This window comes from Salmo trutta, chromosome 12, assembly GCF_901001165.1.
Source record: "Salmo trutta chromosome 12, fSalTru1.1, whole genome shotgun sequence".
NCBI lineage: Eukaryota > Metazoa > Chordata > Actinopteri > Salmoniformes > Salmonidae > Salmo > Salmo trutta.
The window spans coordinates 50,115,559-50,132,480 of NC_042968.1; the positions used below are offsets into that span (position 1 = coordinate 50,115,559).

The 16,922-nt window shown below is 42.5% G+C and overlaps 1 protein-coding gene across 1 annotated transcript in view; it reads right to left on the reverse strand.

The window, feature by feature from the left end:
* LOC115203738 (netrin-G2) overlaps window positions 1–16,922 on the reverse strand; it is a 147,858-nt gene that overhangs the window by 10,339 nt on the left and 120,597 nt on the right. The window contains exons 10-16 of the mRNA XM_029768685.1: window positions 12,418–12,537; window positions 12,191–12,298; window positions 11,881–11,997; window positions 11,567–11,698; window positions 9,559–9,636; window positions 8,038–8,205; window positions 7,306–7,440 (exon numbers count right to left, since the gene is read on the reverse strand). Of these exons, the coding sequence (XP_029624545.1) occupies window positions 7,306–7,440; window positions 8,038–8,205; window positions 9,559–9,636; window positions 11,567–11,698; window positions 11,881–11,997; window positions 12,191–12,298; window positions 12,418–12,537 (858 nt within the window). The remainder of the gene's footprint in view (window positions 1–7,305; window positions 7,441–8,037; window positions 8,206–9,558; window positions 9,637–11,566; window positions 11,699–11,880; window positions 11,998–12,190; window positions 12,299–12,417; window positions 12,538–16,922) is intronic.

Below are 16,922 nucleotides of genomic sequence, written 5' to 3' on the forward strand. Positions count from 1 at the left end.
AGACCCCAAAAAACAGTAAAAATGATGATAGTTCCTTATTTTTTTTACCCCATTTTCATGGTATCTAATTGGTAGTTACAGTCTTGTCTCATCACTGCAACTCCCGTACGGACTCGGGAGAGGCGAAGGTCGAGAGACGTGTGTCCTCCGAAACACAACCCGACCAAGCCGCACTGCTTCTTGACACAATGCCCACTTAACCCGGAAGTCAGCCGTACCAATATGTCGGAGGAAACACTGTGCACCTGGCGACCATGTCAGCGTGCCCTGCGCCTGGCCCGCCACAGGAGTCGCTAGTCTGCAATGGGACAAGGACATCCCTGCCGGCCAAACCCTCCCCTAACCCGGACAATGCTGGGCCAATTGTGCGTCTGCAACAGAGCCTGGACTCGAACACAGAATCTCTAGTGGCACAGCTAGCACTGTGATGCAGTGCCTTAGACCACTGCGCCACTCGGGAGGCCCTGATTGTTCCTTATACAATACATAGCCTACCGCATATTACGCAAGCCAGTAAAACATAAAACAAAACTGATTTAAGATGTCTTTTGTGCATAATTGGTCTAGCATCTACTCAAGTTAAATAATTAGAGTAGGCCTAATAGTATTTGAGTGTGGACTGAATTATTATGCTACGCTCCAAAATGTCTATCCATGAGTCTGGGATAGAACGTATAGCCCTACACAATGCTGTTAGTTCATTGATTGTGGCTTACAGTTAGCCTACAATTATTGCGAATTTGTATTTGATTTTGAATAGTTTAATAATAGGGATTTTTTATATTTTCATAATTAATTGGGTGACACATATCCTTTAGCTCTTCAAAATATCTCACTAACATGCGTTTCCATCTCCTCTCTCTCCTTTATTCCTTTCTCGAGCGTGCAGAGGGGCTGTCAACAGTTTAGTGATATTTTTTGTTGCAAAAACATGTTACTATCGATGTTCCTGACCAGATTTCACTTGGTTTCCTAAATTAACCACTGGGTAGCTCCAGGAACAAGGTTGGAGAGTCCATGGCATATGGAGTTAGGGAGGAATATCACCTGTCACGCAGTGAGAGCATGCTCCTCAAACAGTGGTTGATGCATGGAGTGAAATAAGTGTTTATTTCTCAGCTGCTCATATTAAACACAGCTCCGCCATAACACCAGAGTAGCCGTCCAGGCATAATTGAAAAATGGACCGCCGGGAAAGCGCATGTCCTCGAGTTTGTTATTCTAAATAAAAACAAATTTGACATATTAGTAAAATTGAGAATAGTCTGAATAGTTGGATCGGTGAAAATATGATGAGATTACAGTTTTGCAGCCTGAGGCAAGGAACAGAGCGCAAGCTTTTTCGCAACTTTATCAAATCATTAATAGCCTATAGTCGCATCATTTAGCCCATATATATTTTGATTTCTAAGACATTCTAAGGTTTGTATCATTCACAACTAAAGTTGCCAAATAACTCTAAATCTGGTGTATAGGGCCTGTTTCAAACGACAACTTTTACGCTCAACATAGCCATTCAGCTAAATGCATTTTTCTTCACATAATGTTTCTTTAGACCCGTGTGGTATCCCAGGAGGTCTACCCCGGGGGATGGTAATAGAGGGGAGGTACGTGAGGCGACGTTGCTGGGAGCTGGGCACCCCGACACGGACAACTCTAAGTCGAGGTAATTAGAGGAAAATGCCAACCAGCCGTGGAGGTCAAATAAAAGGAGCATGGTGGCACACCGTGAGAGAGAATGGGGAGATACCGACACCAAGCCACAGCAGAGAAGAAGGACTGAGCTAAACCTAAGTCATTTTCTTTGTTATGTTTATTTTCTGTCTTAGTAAAGTTGTTTTTGCGGACTAAAGCCTCCCTGTCTCTGTGTCAATCTCTCCACGCTCAACCCAACACCCCACGGTTTAGCACACCTGACTAAAATAAATTCTGGATTTATTGTGATAGTGTATATTAAATTGATTTATTACGCTTTTTTAAAAGTAGATGTTCCAAAGGCACGCATCAGCGGCTTGTATGCAACTTGTATGCATGGAGGCCTGGATTGTCGATCAATTATCGTAAGACCGGCACTCTTTTGCATGACAATAAATGGCTGACGAAATTTTATGACCCCCTAGTTATGGCTTTTCAACCTCCCCATATCGTGGATTCAGAGCTATCTACTCAAGAGGGGTTTCTTTAATGGAGCTTATCTAATGTCAAACATGTAAAGTGTGGTGTATCGCGGGGCAGCTCTATAGGCCCTCTACTCTTTTCTATTTTTACCAATGACCTGCCACTGGCATGAAACAAAGACTGTGTGTCCATGTGTGCTGATTATTCAACCCTATACGCATCAGCAACCACAGCTAATGAAGTCACTGAAACCCTGAACAGAGTTGCAGTCAGTTTTGGAATGGTTGGCCAGAAATAAACTGGTCCTAAACATCTCTAAAAATAAGAGCATTGTAATTGGTACAAATCATTCCCTAAGTTCTAGACCTCAGCCGAATCAGTTACTGAATGGTGTGGCTGTTGAAAAAGTTGAGAAAACTAAATTACTTAGTGTTACCTTATATTGTAAACTGTCATGTTCAAAAAACAAATAGATTGAATGGTTGTAAAGAGGGGGAGAGGTATGTCTGTGATAAAGAGATGTTCTACTGTTTCTGACGCAACACTCCACTAAGCAACTCCTGCAGGCTCTAATTTTATGTTGATTATTGTCCAGTCATATGGTCAAGTGATGCAAAGAAGGACCTAGTTAAGCTGCAGCTGGCCCAGAACAGAGCTGTACATTTTGCTCTTTATTGTAACCAAAGGGCTAATATCAATACTATGCATGCCAGTCTCTCTTGGCTAAGAGTTGAGGAAAGACTAAGTGCATCACTTCTTGTTTTTATAAGACACATTAATTTGTTAGAAATTACACATTTTTGGCATAGTCAACTTACACACAGCACTGTCTTTTTCTTTATGTGTCGGACCCCAGTAAGACTAGCTGTCACCATTGGGGTTGGCTAATAGGGATCCTAATCAAATACATACAAAATTGAAGGGTTGTAGAGGTTAACGTATTGTCTCACCAGGTCGCACATTAAACGAGAGACTAACTGTTTCATGCAATTTTTTTCAACTTGAGAAATACTGCACCAAATATCTTAGTTAGATGTAAAATTGCACGACTAAGATCTCCTTGGCAAAAACTTCCAAATGAATGTCAGATTTCTTGAGTTACCTTAGATTTATAAGACTATTTTGAGAAAGTGTATACTGGCTACCACATCTCAAAATGGACACGGTGCTATTGTATATTCAGTTTAGTAGAACTTGTTAATAACATACAAATGACATTATTTTCATCTTATCATGGGTCGCATGTGAGGTGTATATATACTGCTCAAAAAAATAAAGGGAACACTAAAATAACACATCCTAGATCTGAATGAATGAAATAATATTATTAAATACTTTTTTCTTTACATAGTTGAATGTACTGACAACAAAATCACACAAAAATAATCAATGGAAATCCAATTTATCAACCCATGGAGGTCTGGATTTGGAGTCACACTCAAAATTAAAGTGGAAAACCACACTACAGGCTGATCCAACTTTGATGTAATGTCCTTAAAACAAGTCAAAATGAGGCTCAGTAGTGTGTGTGGCCTCCACGTGCCTGTATGACCTCCCTACAACGCCTGGGCATGCTCCTGATGAGGTGGCGGATGGTCTCCTGAGGGATCTCCTCCCAGACCTGGACTAAAGCATCCGCCAACTCCTGGACAGTCTGTGGTGCAACGTGGCGTTGGTGGATGGAGCGAGACATGATGTCCCAGATGTGCTCAATTGGATTCAGGTCTGGGGAACGGGCGGGCCAGTCCATAGCATCAATGCCTTCCTCTTGCAGGAACTGCTGACACACTCCAGCCACATGAGGTCTAGCCTTGTCTTGCATTAGGAGGAACCCAGGGCCAACCGCACCAGCAAATGGTCTCACAAGGGGTCTGAGGATCTCATTTCGGTACCCTAATGGCAGTCAGGCTACCTCTGGCGAGCACATGGAGGGCTGTGCGGCCCCCCAAAGAAATGCCACCCCACACCATGACTGACCCACCGCCAAACCGGTCATGCTGGAGGATGTTGCAGGCAGCAGAACGTTCTCCACGGCGTCTCCAGACGTCTGTCACATGTGCTCAGTGTGAACCTGCTTCATCTGTGAAGAGCACAAGGCGCCAGTGGCGAATTTGCCAATCTTGGTGTTCTCTGGCAAATGCCAAATGTCCTGCACGGTCTTGGTGCAGGATCATTTGAGTCAATTGGATGTGTACCTGTGGATGTATTTCAAGGCCTACCTTCAAACTCAGTGCCTCTTTGCTTGACATCATGGGAAAATCAAAATAAATCAGCCAAGACCTCAGAAAAAACATTGTTGACCTCCACAAGTCTGGTTCATCCTTGGGAGCAATTTCCAAATGCCTGAAGGTACCATGTTCATCTGTACAAACAATAGTACGCAAGTTTAAACACCATGGGACCACGCAGCCGTCATACCACTCAGGAAGGAGACGCGTTCTGTCTCCTAGAGATGAACGTATTGCGAAAAGTGCAAATCAATCCCAGAACAACAGCAAAGGACCTTGTGAAGATGCTGGAGGAAACAGGTACAAAAGTATCTATATCCACAGTAAAACGAGTCCTATATCTGCATAACCTGAAAGGCCGCTCAGCAAGGAAGAAGCCACTGCTCCAAAACTGCCATAAAAAAGCCAGACTACGGTTTGCAACTGCACATGGGGACAAAGATCGTACTTTTTGGAGAAATGTCCTCTGGTCTGATGAAACAAAAATAGAATTGTTTGGCCATAATTACCATTGTTATGTTTGGAGGAAAAAGGGGGAGGCTTGCAAGCCGAAGAACACTTCACAAAATAGATGGCATCATGAGGCAGGACAATTATGTGGATATATTGAAGCAACATCTCAAGACATCAATCAAGAAGTTAAAGCTTGGTCGCAAATGGGTCTTCCAAATAGATAATGACCCCAAGCATACATCCAAAGTTGTGTTGCAAAATGGCTTAAGGACAACAAAGTGAAGGTACTGGAGTGGCCATCACAAAGCTCTGACCTCAATCGTATAGAACATTTGTTGGCATAACTGAAAAAGCATGTGCGAGCAAGGAGGCCTACAAACCTGACTCAGTTACACCAGCTCTGTCAGGAGGAATGGGCCGAAATTCACCCAACTTATAGTAGGAAGCTTGTGGAAGGCTACCCGAAACGTTTGACCAAAGTTAAACAATTTAAAAGCAATGCTACCAAATGCTAATTGAGTGTATGTAAACTTCTGACCCACTGGGAATGTGATGAAATAAATAAAAGCTGAAATAAATCATTCTCTCTATTATTATTCTGACATTTCACATTCTTAAAATAAATTGGTGATCCTAACTGATCTAAGCCAGGGAATTTTTACTTGGATTAAATGTCAGGAATAGTTAAAACTGAGTTTAAATGTATTTGACTAAGGTGTATGTAAACTTCCGACTTCAACTGTATATACTGTATTCTAGTCATGGCTCATCCTATATAACTACTGCGGTACACACCTTTTCTATTCATATACTGACTATACACACAATTATTTATTTATATATATTACTGCACTGTTGGAGCTCGATATACAAGCATTTTACTACACCTGCGATAACATCTGCATATCTGTGTACGCGACCAATAAACTGTCATTGATTGATTGAGAGGACTCATATATAGACTCTTATTTGCCTTTCCATCATAGGTTAAACGAGTACTGTCACACCCTGATCTAGTCACCTGTCCTTCTGATTGTCTCCACCCCCTCGAGGTGTCGCTTATTATCCCTGGTGTATATATCCCTGTGTTTCCTATCTCTCTGTGCCAGTTTGCCTTGTTTGCCAAATCAACCAACGTTTTTCCTTGCTCCGATTTTTCCGAGTCTCTGTTTGTTTCTAGTCCTCCTGGTTTCGACCCTTGCCTGTCCTGACTCCGAACCTGCCTGCCTGACCACTCTGCCTGTTCTGACTACCAGCCTGCCTATCCCCTTGTACTGTTTTGGGCTCGGACCTGGTTTCTGACCCCTGCCTGGCCTGACCTCGAGACTGCCTATCGTCTGGTACTGTTTGGACTCGGATCTGGTTTCTGACCCCTGCCTGGCCTGACCTCGAGACTGCCTATCGTCTGGTACTGTTTGGACTCGGATCTGGTTTCTGAACTCTGCCTGGCCTGACCTTGAGACTGCCTATCGTCTGGTACTGTTTGGACTCTGACCTGGTTTAATAAATATCAAAGCTCTACCATCTGCCTCCTGTGTCTGCATTTGGGTCTCGCCTCGTGCCCTTATAACATATGATCATTAAAAAGCTATAAACAGGGTGGTGAAATGCACTCTGGTAGTTTTTATATTGTACAAGATAGTTGACTTAAAAACGTAGTATGTGTACAAGAGAGCGTGTATGTGTGTTTATCACAGCATGTGTGCATGCATCATGCATGTGTGTGTGTGCGTGCGTGCATGCGCGTGTGTGACAGAGACGTGAAGATTTGTGGGGCATGACACAAAAGCATGCTCAAGATTTTCTGTTCTGGATCTTGCTGTGCATCTTACTGAAGAAAGTAAATATGGTCCTTCCATGCCATGTTTCTTAAAGCGACCAAAAACCTAGCCTTTTACTCTCTCACTTTAATCTAAATATGGGATCCACTATGTCCTACTGACACATTTGGCTAACTAACCAACTGCAGTAAAGAGGGTTTCCTTCCGATTCTAGCCTGTAGGGAAAAAGAGGTAGGTGAGGCTATATGTGTTTGAGACGTGGCCCTGCCCTGACTGTCACCCAAACTCTTGACGATGTGTTGATTATTTGAATTGGCTATGTAGTGCTAGGGCAAAAACCAAAATGTGCACCCCTTGGAGTCCTCAGGACCGAGTTTGGGAAATGCTGCTGTATGGTATATGATATGGCGAAAGAGGCTCCCAAAAATTGGGTTAAGGTGTGACAAGGTCATCAATTAAAGGAACAGGTGATGCTACTAACGTGATACACGCCACAGTCCCATGGGTAAGCAAGGAGATATGGATGCTAACATTAACACAAAGACCAAGTGGCAGAGTGTGGAGAGAGGTTTCTGCATCTAAAGAAAGGGTACAATGTCTGTGACATATTCCCTACAACATTTCTCATTTCATACAAGCATGGGCACTTACACACATGCACCCCAAAAAAAACTCCCCCCCCCCCCACACACACACTCCAAGGCCTTCTCCCGCTGTATACTCACAGTAACACCCTTGTTTCCAGTAGTACCCAGGGAAACAGTCGTCACACTTGGGCCCCGTGGTGCCATCTTTACACTGGCAGAAGCCTGTCCCATTACACCGGTCATGGACAGATCCCATCTGGTTACAGTTACACTCTGGTGAGAGAGGAAGGAGGGGGAGACGAGAACGAGAGAAAGAGAGAGAGGTTTGAAGACATGTTAGAAAATATATTTATTTCATTTGGTGTGTGCTTGCATGAGTGCATAAGACGCACACACATACTCTCTTCCTGCGTGCTCTCTCTCCTTTTCTCTCAGATCTGTATTGATTCGGTGCCAGTCTCAGTGTGCCAGTAGCCTGGCAGGTGAGCTAATGGGGCCTCATTTGTGCTGACTCCAAGGCCTGGACCCCCCCCTCATTTCCCCTCCTACACCCCTCTAGCCTCCCACCACTCACTTGCAGATGGACTACATCAACACCACAGTCAACTCCAGAGGAATAATAGTCTTATCTCAGTGAGTCAGTGTTTTTTTACTGTCTTTATCTATTTTGTTGTTTTTTTTTCCATGCAGTATTGGTTGGAGATGGAACTGCTGATCTTTGTAAACTGTATTGTTGATCAATGATGCCTTGGTGAATCAACATTACACACTTTGTTTGTGTAACCCACAATGCCTCATGACTAATCTGCAGTAAATGCACGCACGCACGCACACACACACACACACACACACACACACACTGTGACTGACCGATGCAGACACCCTCATCATCCAGTTCAGCTGAGTTATTTCTGAAGTAGCCCAGTCTGCAGTGTTGGCAGTTCTGTCCTCTTGTATTGTGCTTGCAGCTGACACACGTTACGATGTTCAGGTAGTCTATGTAGCTGCAGCGGTTAGAGTGGCCGTAGCACTCACAGTCTGAGAGGAGAGAGAAGAGTTAAAGAATGGTTTGAGAATGGTTATGGGATGGTTAGAGTACAGTAGTGACATTGCAGGGGAGAGAGAAGAGTTGGTGTTATTAAGAGTGGGACATAGGACAGTGTTTCCCAACTCCACTCCTTGAGTACCCCCAACAGTTTTAATAAACAGTTAGAGTAGGTTTAGGATATTAACAATTTAGGAACGCTTCAAATATCTTAACGTCAGGCAATCTGAGTCAATGAATCAATAATGAGTGCTTTCATCGTTGTAGAAAGAGAGAGAGATCCTTCCTGCGATTATCTTGGCTGAGGTTTGTACCTAATTAAGGTTTTATTAAGCTTCAGAAGTCAGCTGCAGTGTGTGTGCGCTGCAAGGCATTGCTGTCCTCTAAGGAGGCGTTTACCAGGCATGTTTATGCAAATACACATTTAAATGCACACTAAAAAGTTGGCGTTTAGCTGTTTAATCAGCCATCACATTATTAATTTATTATTGTTTGGTTGATGACACTGAAATATTTATGGGCTGTTTTGAGGGGAGAACTACGAACTGAGAAGTCAAATAAAACGCACACACACACTTGCACAGACTCACATAAAATGCTTCTCTCAGTGATAAAAGATGGGTTAGGTGAGAAACGTTACTCAGTAATTCAATATAAATGCCCAATTACTCCACAGACGGGAGAGAGGGAGAATGGGGCATTGTTCCACAAATGAAGGAAAAGTCAAGATGGGACTTCATGGAAGGCTGTAAAAAGAATATTGTAACAAGGGAGAGGCTCTTATTTTGAAGGTTCCGTATGCCTATATTAATTGGCATTCTAAATTGGGATGAACAATATTTCTGTCACATATTAGGAGAAGTGTTGGACAGGGAGCAAATGGACCTGTTTGAATGGTGATAAATAGTGATTAGCAATGACTAGATAGTGACCGTGAATACAAGATAGTGACAGAGAATAAGACATGTAGATGCTTACCTTGTGAGCCAAACAACACCAACATGATGAGGAGGGATGATGGAGTCAGACAGAAGAAACGATGAAAAGGAAGACAACAAAGACACGCAGAGAAAAGGAATCTTTTCACGGTTTTTGCCACTGATCTGGTCATTCAGACAGTGAAAATGTCCATATATAACGTTCTTATTCAATGCAACTCAACTAACTCTCTACTCCACTAACTATACTCTACTCTCTACTCTACGATCTACTCCTCTAAATATCTACTCTACTAACTCTTCACTGATGTCCACTCACTAAACAAGATTCCATGCTGGATGATGCTTCAGTCTCCTGTACGCATCCCTAGTCACTCCACTGCTAGCTACTATTGTTCTGTGTCTTACCTTTGAAATCATCGTATATGATCCCATACAACTGTCTGGCCTGGGGCTCTCCTCCTGAGATCAAGAGCTTGAGAATCCCTTCAGGAGGTGAAGGAATCATTGTTTTAGAAGGGTTTCCTGGATCCAACATGAATCTGCAACCCAGCACAACATGCAAACAGCCCATGCTAGAGCACAACAATGTAGCCTATGGGCTACCTATTGCAGCTGCATATTATTGAGAAGTTGTTCCATAGAGATATAATTATAGAGAGGCTGGTGTTATAGAGCCCCAATGTCCTGGGAATGGAACAGTTTGTCGCCAATCTTGCTTGGGTACAGTTCAAAACCAGCTAGTTTTATATCTATGGGTTGGCCATCATCTAGTTATAGTAAGGATTTGGCTTGGGAGTAGGGTGACCACATTTAAAATACCCAAATGCGGGACAACAGAATTATGTTGTGGGACAGTGTAGCCTACATGAATACAAAATGTTGGCAGCATTCTTATCGTTTTACCGGTGAAACGTCAAAACAACATCTGCATGACAATAATTAGATCTCAATCAGTTTCATGGTAACATGCATTTAGCTCTTCTTCAATTACTTTTTTGTGAGCAAATTAGAGAAGATGGTGTTAACAAACTATATAACCTTCCTGTATTTAGTTTCAATCCAAGAAAATTCTGCCTAGTGCTACCTTGTCCCAGACTTTCTGCTTTCAAACCCTCTCTCTCTCTCCCTATCTTTCTCTCTCTCTCCCTATCTTTCTCTCTCTCTCTCTCTCTCTCTCTCTCTACCGCACCTGCTGTCTCAACCACTGAACGCTCGGCATGAAAGGCAACTGACATTTACTCCTGAGGTGCTGACCTGTTGCACCCTCTACAACCACTGTGATTATTATTTGACCCTGCTGGTCATCTATGAACGTTTAACGTTTGAACATTCTGAAGAACAATCTGGCCTTAACGGCCATGTACTCTTATAATCTCCACCCGGCACAGCCAGAAGAGGGCACCCCTCAAAGCCTGGTTCCCCTCTAGGTTTCTTCCTAGGTTCCTGCCTTTCTATGGAGTTTTTCCTAGCCACCGTGCTTCTACATCTGCATTGCTTGCTGTTTGGGGTTTTAGGCTGGGTTTCTGTATAAGCTCTTTGTGACATCTGCTGATGTAAAAAGTGCTTTATAAATGCATTTGATTTAGTGGCGGCCGCTGTTGAGTTTTGAAAGCATGAGAATATTTTTGGGACTATTCAGAAATTACCAAGGTGGTGTTTTTGGTGCAACAGTAACATTATAATATGCTATTATATTTGGTTATGTTATGTATAATACTATTGAATCATTATGTGATCGTCGAAGACATTGATTCAGCTTTGATCTAACTTTACTAAACAATCACAGGATCCGGCAGCACTACATCTCTACTGCACCAAATTACCTAATTAGCCTACTCTTTTGCAGAAGAGAGAGACCATGTGTGGCTGTTTTAATGAAAATCTGGGAATATTTGGCCAAGGAAACATTTCTGGTTGGTCTCAGGGAATGTAAAACAGTTAGGAAGGGAGACTTTTAAAATGGGATTGCAGTCTAATAAGGCGATTTACTTACTGTTGTAGCTCGCTTTCAGAAGCATGAATAAAGTAGTTAGGCAACTGTCCTATCCAAGTTTAACTGGAATTGAGCCTGATGTCTTGTCTCGTCTATGTCAGATCTCAGCAACGATTGGAGAAGTGTTTAACATCACCAGTACCACATCCTTATGATAAAAAAAAATATTTAGTGCAACATGACTGCAAGAGACAGGTTGGAATGTCTGACTGAAATACGGGACAAATCTAGCTGTTTTCTAAATTAGCGGTGTTTGAGTTTGTTGATAAAATGCGTGATTGTTTGGTTGTGGAACTAAGGGCCAAAATGTGGGACTGTACCGGACAATCCGGGACATGTGGTCACCCTACTTGGGAGAGATGGAATCTACCGGATCCTAGCTTATAGGGTGTGTACACTACACACTAGCATAAGTTCTACCTTTCTTTTTTGCATACTCTCTCTCCTCTTCACTCTCTTCCTCCTCCCACTTCTTCTTCTCCTCTTCTCTCCCAGGGGGCTCTAAGGTCTCCTGACCCAAGCTTCCCCACTCAGGTGTTTCGAGAACTTCCTCTGGATCACCACAGAGGAAGAATGAGAGATCTGAGATCTATTTCCCTACAGGTTGATTAGTGCTGTCTGACTGCTCCCAGTTTCAAGCTCCAACTTCGACAGGCTTCGACTGATCAACAGCTTTACACTCACTAGTACTACACACTAGCTCTATACATGTACAGCTCATCCACAGAAGATACCTTCAGTCTTTTTTCCTGTGTCCTCCTCCCTCCCCTCCTCTTTCTCTGCCTCTTTCTCAGAGGGTTTCCCGGTCTCCTGTGTGCCACCCGTCCCCTCCACTTCAGGCATTGGAGGGGCTGTGAGCACCAAAGGATCACATCATTCATTGATTTGTTATTTTGTTTGTTCATTAGTTTGTTCCTCCCTCCGTCTGTTCATTCATTCATAATACTAGTGTACCTAATTGATCCAGTCTATTTCAAAGGAGCACAATGAGTTATAAAACTACTAACTAATGCAGTCTTTCAAATCCTACACCATGACAGATACCTTCTGCCTCAATCTCCTTCTCCTTCTTCACCACTTCCTCCTTCTTTCCTTCTCCCTCAGAGGGGCTCTCACTCTCTCCAGGGCCCTCTGCCTCAGGTTGGGGGGGAACTATGAGATTCAGAAAGGGTCCGAAAAACCAAGTCAGAATTTGTTCACTTCGCCTCATCGCCTATGAACTACAAACTACAGGTAAAACGTAACATTTTACACAGCTAGCAAGCTATAACCTTTATTTTTCTCCTTCTCTGTTGTCATCTCTTTCTTTTCCTTTTTCTCCTCCATCCGCTCATCTTTGCCAGAGGGCTTTTCTCTTTTCCCAGAGTCCACTGCTTCAGGCTTTTGGGTGACTGCGAAGCGAGCACCAGTGAGACATGAGCACTCACAGAAAACTTAAAAAGTAATGTCTGTAACTCTGGTACCTCAAAACTTCAATTAACAGCCCAGGCATTTATTTGCTTAAATCACTGAACACAACAGGGAGATTTCTAAGGGTTTGTACTCCCGAAGTTGTTTACTGTTTTTTTGCTTGCCTGTTAGCTAGCAGTTCTCTGCTGTTAGCAGCTAATGGGTAGCAGTTTCTTGCTGGCGAGTCATTACAAAATGAAACAAATCATGTTTATTTGAAACAGGCATTTATTTGCTGAAATGTGTGCTGTTGCCCAGGTATTAAAAGGGACAGGCGGCTATTTGAGACTCAACTTTTAATTGGAGTTTTTCGTATGCTCCCATTATGATTTAATCAGACGCACAAAACAGACAATGTATCGATTTGAGCTGGATCTTCGTCAGGTCATACCACTGTAAAAGCACCTACATAAATAACCTCAGAGGCATTCAATCTGATCAATTTAATTAATTAATATAAATATTACACAGTATACATACAGTGCATTCGGAAAGTATTCACACCCCTTCATGTTTTCCACATTTTGTTACGTTACAGCCTTAATTAAATTACATATTTGACTCATCAATCTACACAGAATACCCCGTAATGACAAAGTGAAAACAGGTTTTCAGAAATGCTTGCAAATGAAAAAATAAATAAATAACAGAAATACATTATTTACATAAGTATTCAGACCCTTTGTTATGAGACTCGAAATTGAGCTCAGGTGCATCCTGTTTCCATTGATCATCCTTGAGATGTTTCTACAACTTGATTGGAGTCCCCCTGTGGTAAATTATATTGATTGGACATGGGAAAGGCACCCACCTGTCAATATAAGGTCCCACAGTTGACAGTGCATGTCAGAGCAAAAACCAAGCCACGAGGTCGAAGGAATTGTCCGTAGAGCTTCAAGACAGGATAGTGTCGAGGAACAATCCTTTGCAGCATTGAAGGTCCCCAAGAACACAGTGGCCTCCATCATTCTTAAATGGAAGAAGTTTGGAACCACCTCTTCCTAGAGCTGGCCACCTGGTCAAACTGAGAGATCGGGGAGAAGGGCCTTGATCAGGGAGGAGACCAAGAATCCGATGGTCACTCTGACAGAGCTCCAGAGCTCCTCTGTCGAGATGGGAGAAACTTCCAGAAGGACAACCATCTCTGCAGCACTACACCAATCAGGCCTTTATGGTAGAGTGGCCAGACGGAAGCCACTCCTCAGTAAAAGACTCATGACAGCCAGCTTGGAGTTTGGCAAAAGGCACCTAAAGGACTCTCAGACCTGAAAATAGCTGTGCAGCGATGCTCCCCATCCAACCTGAGAGAGCATGAGAGGATCTGCAGAGAAGAATGGGAGAAACTCCCCAAATACAGATGTGCCAAGCTTGCAGCGTCATACCCAAGAAGACTCGAGGCTGTAGTCACTGCTGAAGGTGCTTCAACAAAGTACTGAGTAAAGGTTCTGAATACTTATGTAAATGTGATATTTAAATATTTGCTAAAATGTATAAAAACCTGTTTTTGCTCCGTCGTTATGGGGTATTGTGTGTAGATTGATGAGGGGGAAAAAAACTATTTAATCAATTTTAGAATAAGGCTGTAACGTCTGAATACTTAACGAAAGCACTGTATATGGAAAAACATTCATGCATTTTGATTTGTTTATCCTTATGGGTGTGCAACAGATTAAAAACAGGTGAGACAAATGTGTCAATCATTTTGTATATTATATAAGGAAAATGGGAAAATGCAGCCAGTCCCTGGGGAGCAGAACATATCTAGTTTCTAGGGAGTTTTTCCTAGCCACCGTGCTTCTACACCTGCATTGCTTGCTGTTTGGGGTTTTAGGCTGGGTTTCTGTACAGCACTTTGAGATATCAGCTGATGTAAGAAGGGCTATATAAATAAATGTGATTTTAGTTCCACATTTAGACCTCTTGGAGAGGTGGATATTCCTCAACATTATTGATGAGGAAATGTATCCAAAAGGACTCTCGTCTCAGGAGGAAATTGTTAATATTGCCCCCTCTACGTGACATTTTCACATGTTCAATTCCCAGGTATTGAAGAGAGGACAAGTTGTGCTTTGCCTGGGAAAAGTGCAAAGCAAGGGACTTTTGACATCATTATCCCTTATGCAACTCCTGTGTTCTGTGATTTGTAAGCGCTCTGAGCGCCTTTCCCACATACGCCAATCCGCATGGACACTTGATCAAATAAAGGACGTTTGTGGTGTTGCAGGATATTTTGCCTTTAATTTGTCTCTCTTTGCAAGTCTCTGGGTGAATAAAAACCTGCCATTTGTGAGTCAAGTTGTCCTGAGTGCAATACCCACATAAGCCTACATAATTCCCATTGGGAATATCACTAAGAAAGTGTCTTGCTGGGGTCTTCACACAGGGCAGGTGTGCGTAGAGAGCGCGCTGGACCGTACGCCATTACATATGGTTCCTCCTACTCCTCCCTTGACATCTATTTCAACTCCAGCCTTCCCAGCCAGGGTGAGAGCCATTTTTTAGGCTGTGGCAGGGGAAAAACAGGCCAACATCAAACCCTCACCACGGAAGAAGATGCGGTGGGGGAAGCGCAAACACTCACTATGGAGAACGCAGGTAGGCCTACATGACACAGAGCCAGAAAAGTTGAATGTGATAAATCTATCCAGCAAGTCCCTTATCTGAACCTTGTATCTGCTCTCAGCAAAGGCGTATCATTTGTACTAACAACACATTGTAATGACTTTAACGCTTACAGTATGTTGATTTTCAAACGTTTTTCAGAACTCTAAGACTGATGAAATTTTTTGTCTATTGGAAATGCCCATAATGTTGACACAAATGAGATGGAAAATGAGAATGCACCAGAAATAAACTTACCCTCAATGCAACTAATATGTAGCAAGTCTGCTATTTTCAGGGGTAAATCCACCTTTATGTCTCAGAGAAATAATGCATCACTGGAAACGTATTGAAGACCAAGTAAAAAATGTGAATACAAGGTGTTGAGTAACTTGCCCAAAGAGAGAAGCTTTGAGCGATTTGAACAAATATTTAACTGTCATTGTGAAGCCTTCCGATAAAGGTAGAGCAATATTGGTACAGAACCTGGTGGACTATGAGACAGAGATGAATCGACAATTGTCTGACAATGTTTTGTATCAGAAACTCCCTTTGGACCTTACTTCCCAGTTAAATACCTCTATTCATGACAAGCTCAAGCTACTGTATATCTTGGCAGAGAGGAAATCCGTAAGAATGAGTACAACGCCCTATTATTGCCGGAATTGGGAGCCTGACAAAAAAAGATCCACTTTTGTTGACTCATTTCTCAAGCCATGTGTCTCCTCCTTACCCTCCTTCACTGGGGACTTTAGTGACGTGATTAATGTACTCAAGAAGATTCCCCAGATCAATGAAAACACACTACTGGCCTCTTTTGACTTTGAAAATCTATACATGTCTATACCCCACCAAGGTAGACTAGAGGCCCTGAGCTTCTTTAAGGAACAATGCCCTACAGACTCTCAGCCTAGCTCCTCACGTATCAGAGACCTAGCAGAGCTGGTACTCACAAATAACTGTTTTATGTTTAGAAGTTACTTTTTCCTACAAACAAATGGAACCACTATGGGGAGTATGATGGCACCCAATTATGTCAATCATTATATATAGAACATGATCACCCTGAGCAAAATAACTTTCTATCCCAAATCAAACTATATCAACGTTATATACAGTTGAAGTTGGAAGTTTACATACACCTTAGCCAAATACATTTAAACTCAGTTTTTCACAATTCCTGACATTTAATCCTAGTAAAAATTCCCTGTCTTAGGTCAGTTAGGATCACCACTTTATTTTAAGAATGTGAAATGTCAGAATAATAGTAGAGAGAATGATTTATTTCAGCTTTTATTTCTTTCATCACATTCCCAGTTGGTCAGAAGTGTACATACGCTCAATTAGTATCTGGTAGCATTGCCTTTAAATTGTTTAACTTGGGTCAAACGTTTCAGGTAGCCTTCCACAAGCTTCCCACAATAAGTTGGGTAAATTTTGGCCCATTCCTCCTGACAGAGCTGGTGTAACTGAGTCAGGTTTGTAGGCCTCCTTGCTCACACACACTTTTCAGTTCTGCCAACAAATATTCTTTTGGATTGAGGTCAGGGCTTTGTGATGGCCACTCCAATACCTTGACTTTGTTGTCCTTAAGCCATTTTGCCACAACTTTGGAAGTATGCTTGAAGTCATTGCCCATTTGGAAGACCCATTTGTGACCAAGCTTTAACTACCTGACTGATGATGTCTTGAGATGTTGCTTCAATATATCCACATAATTGTCCTG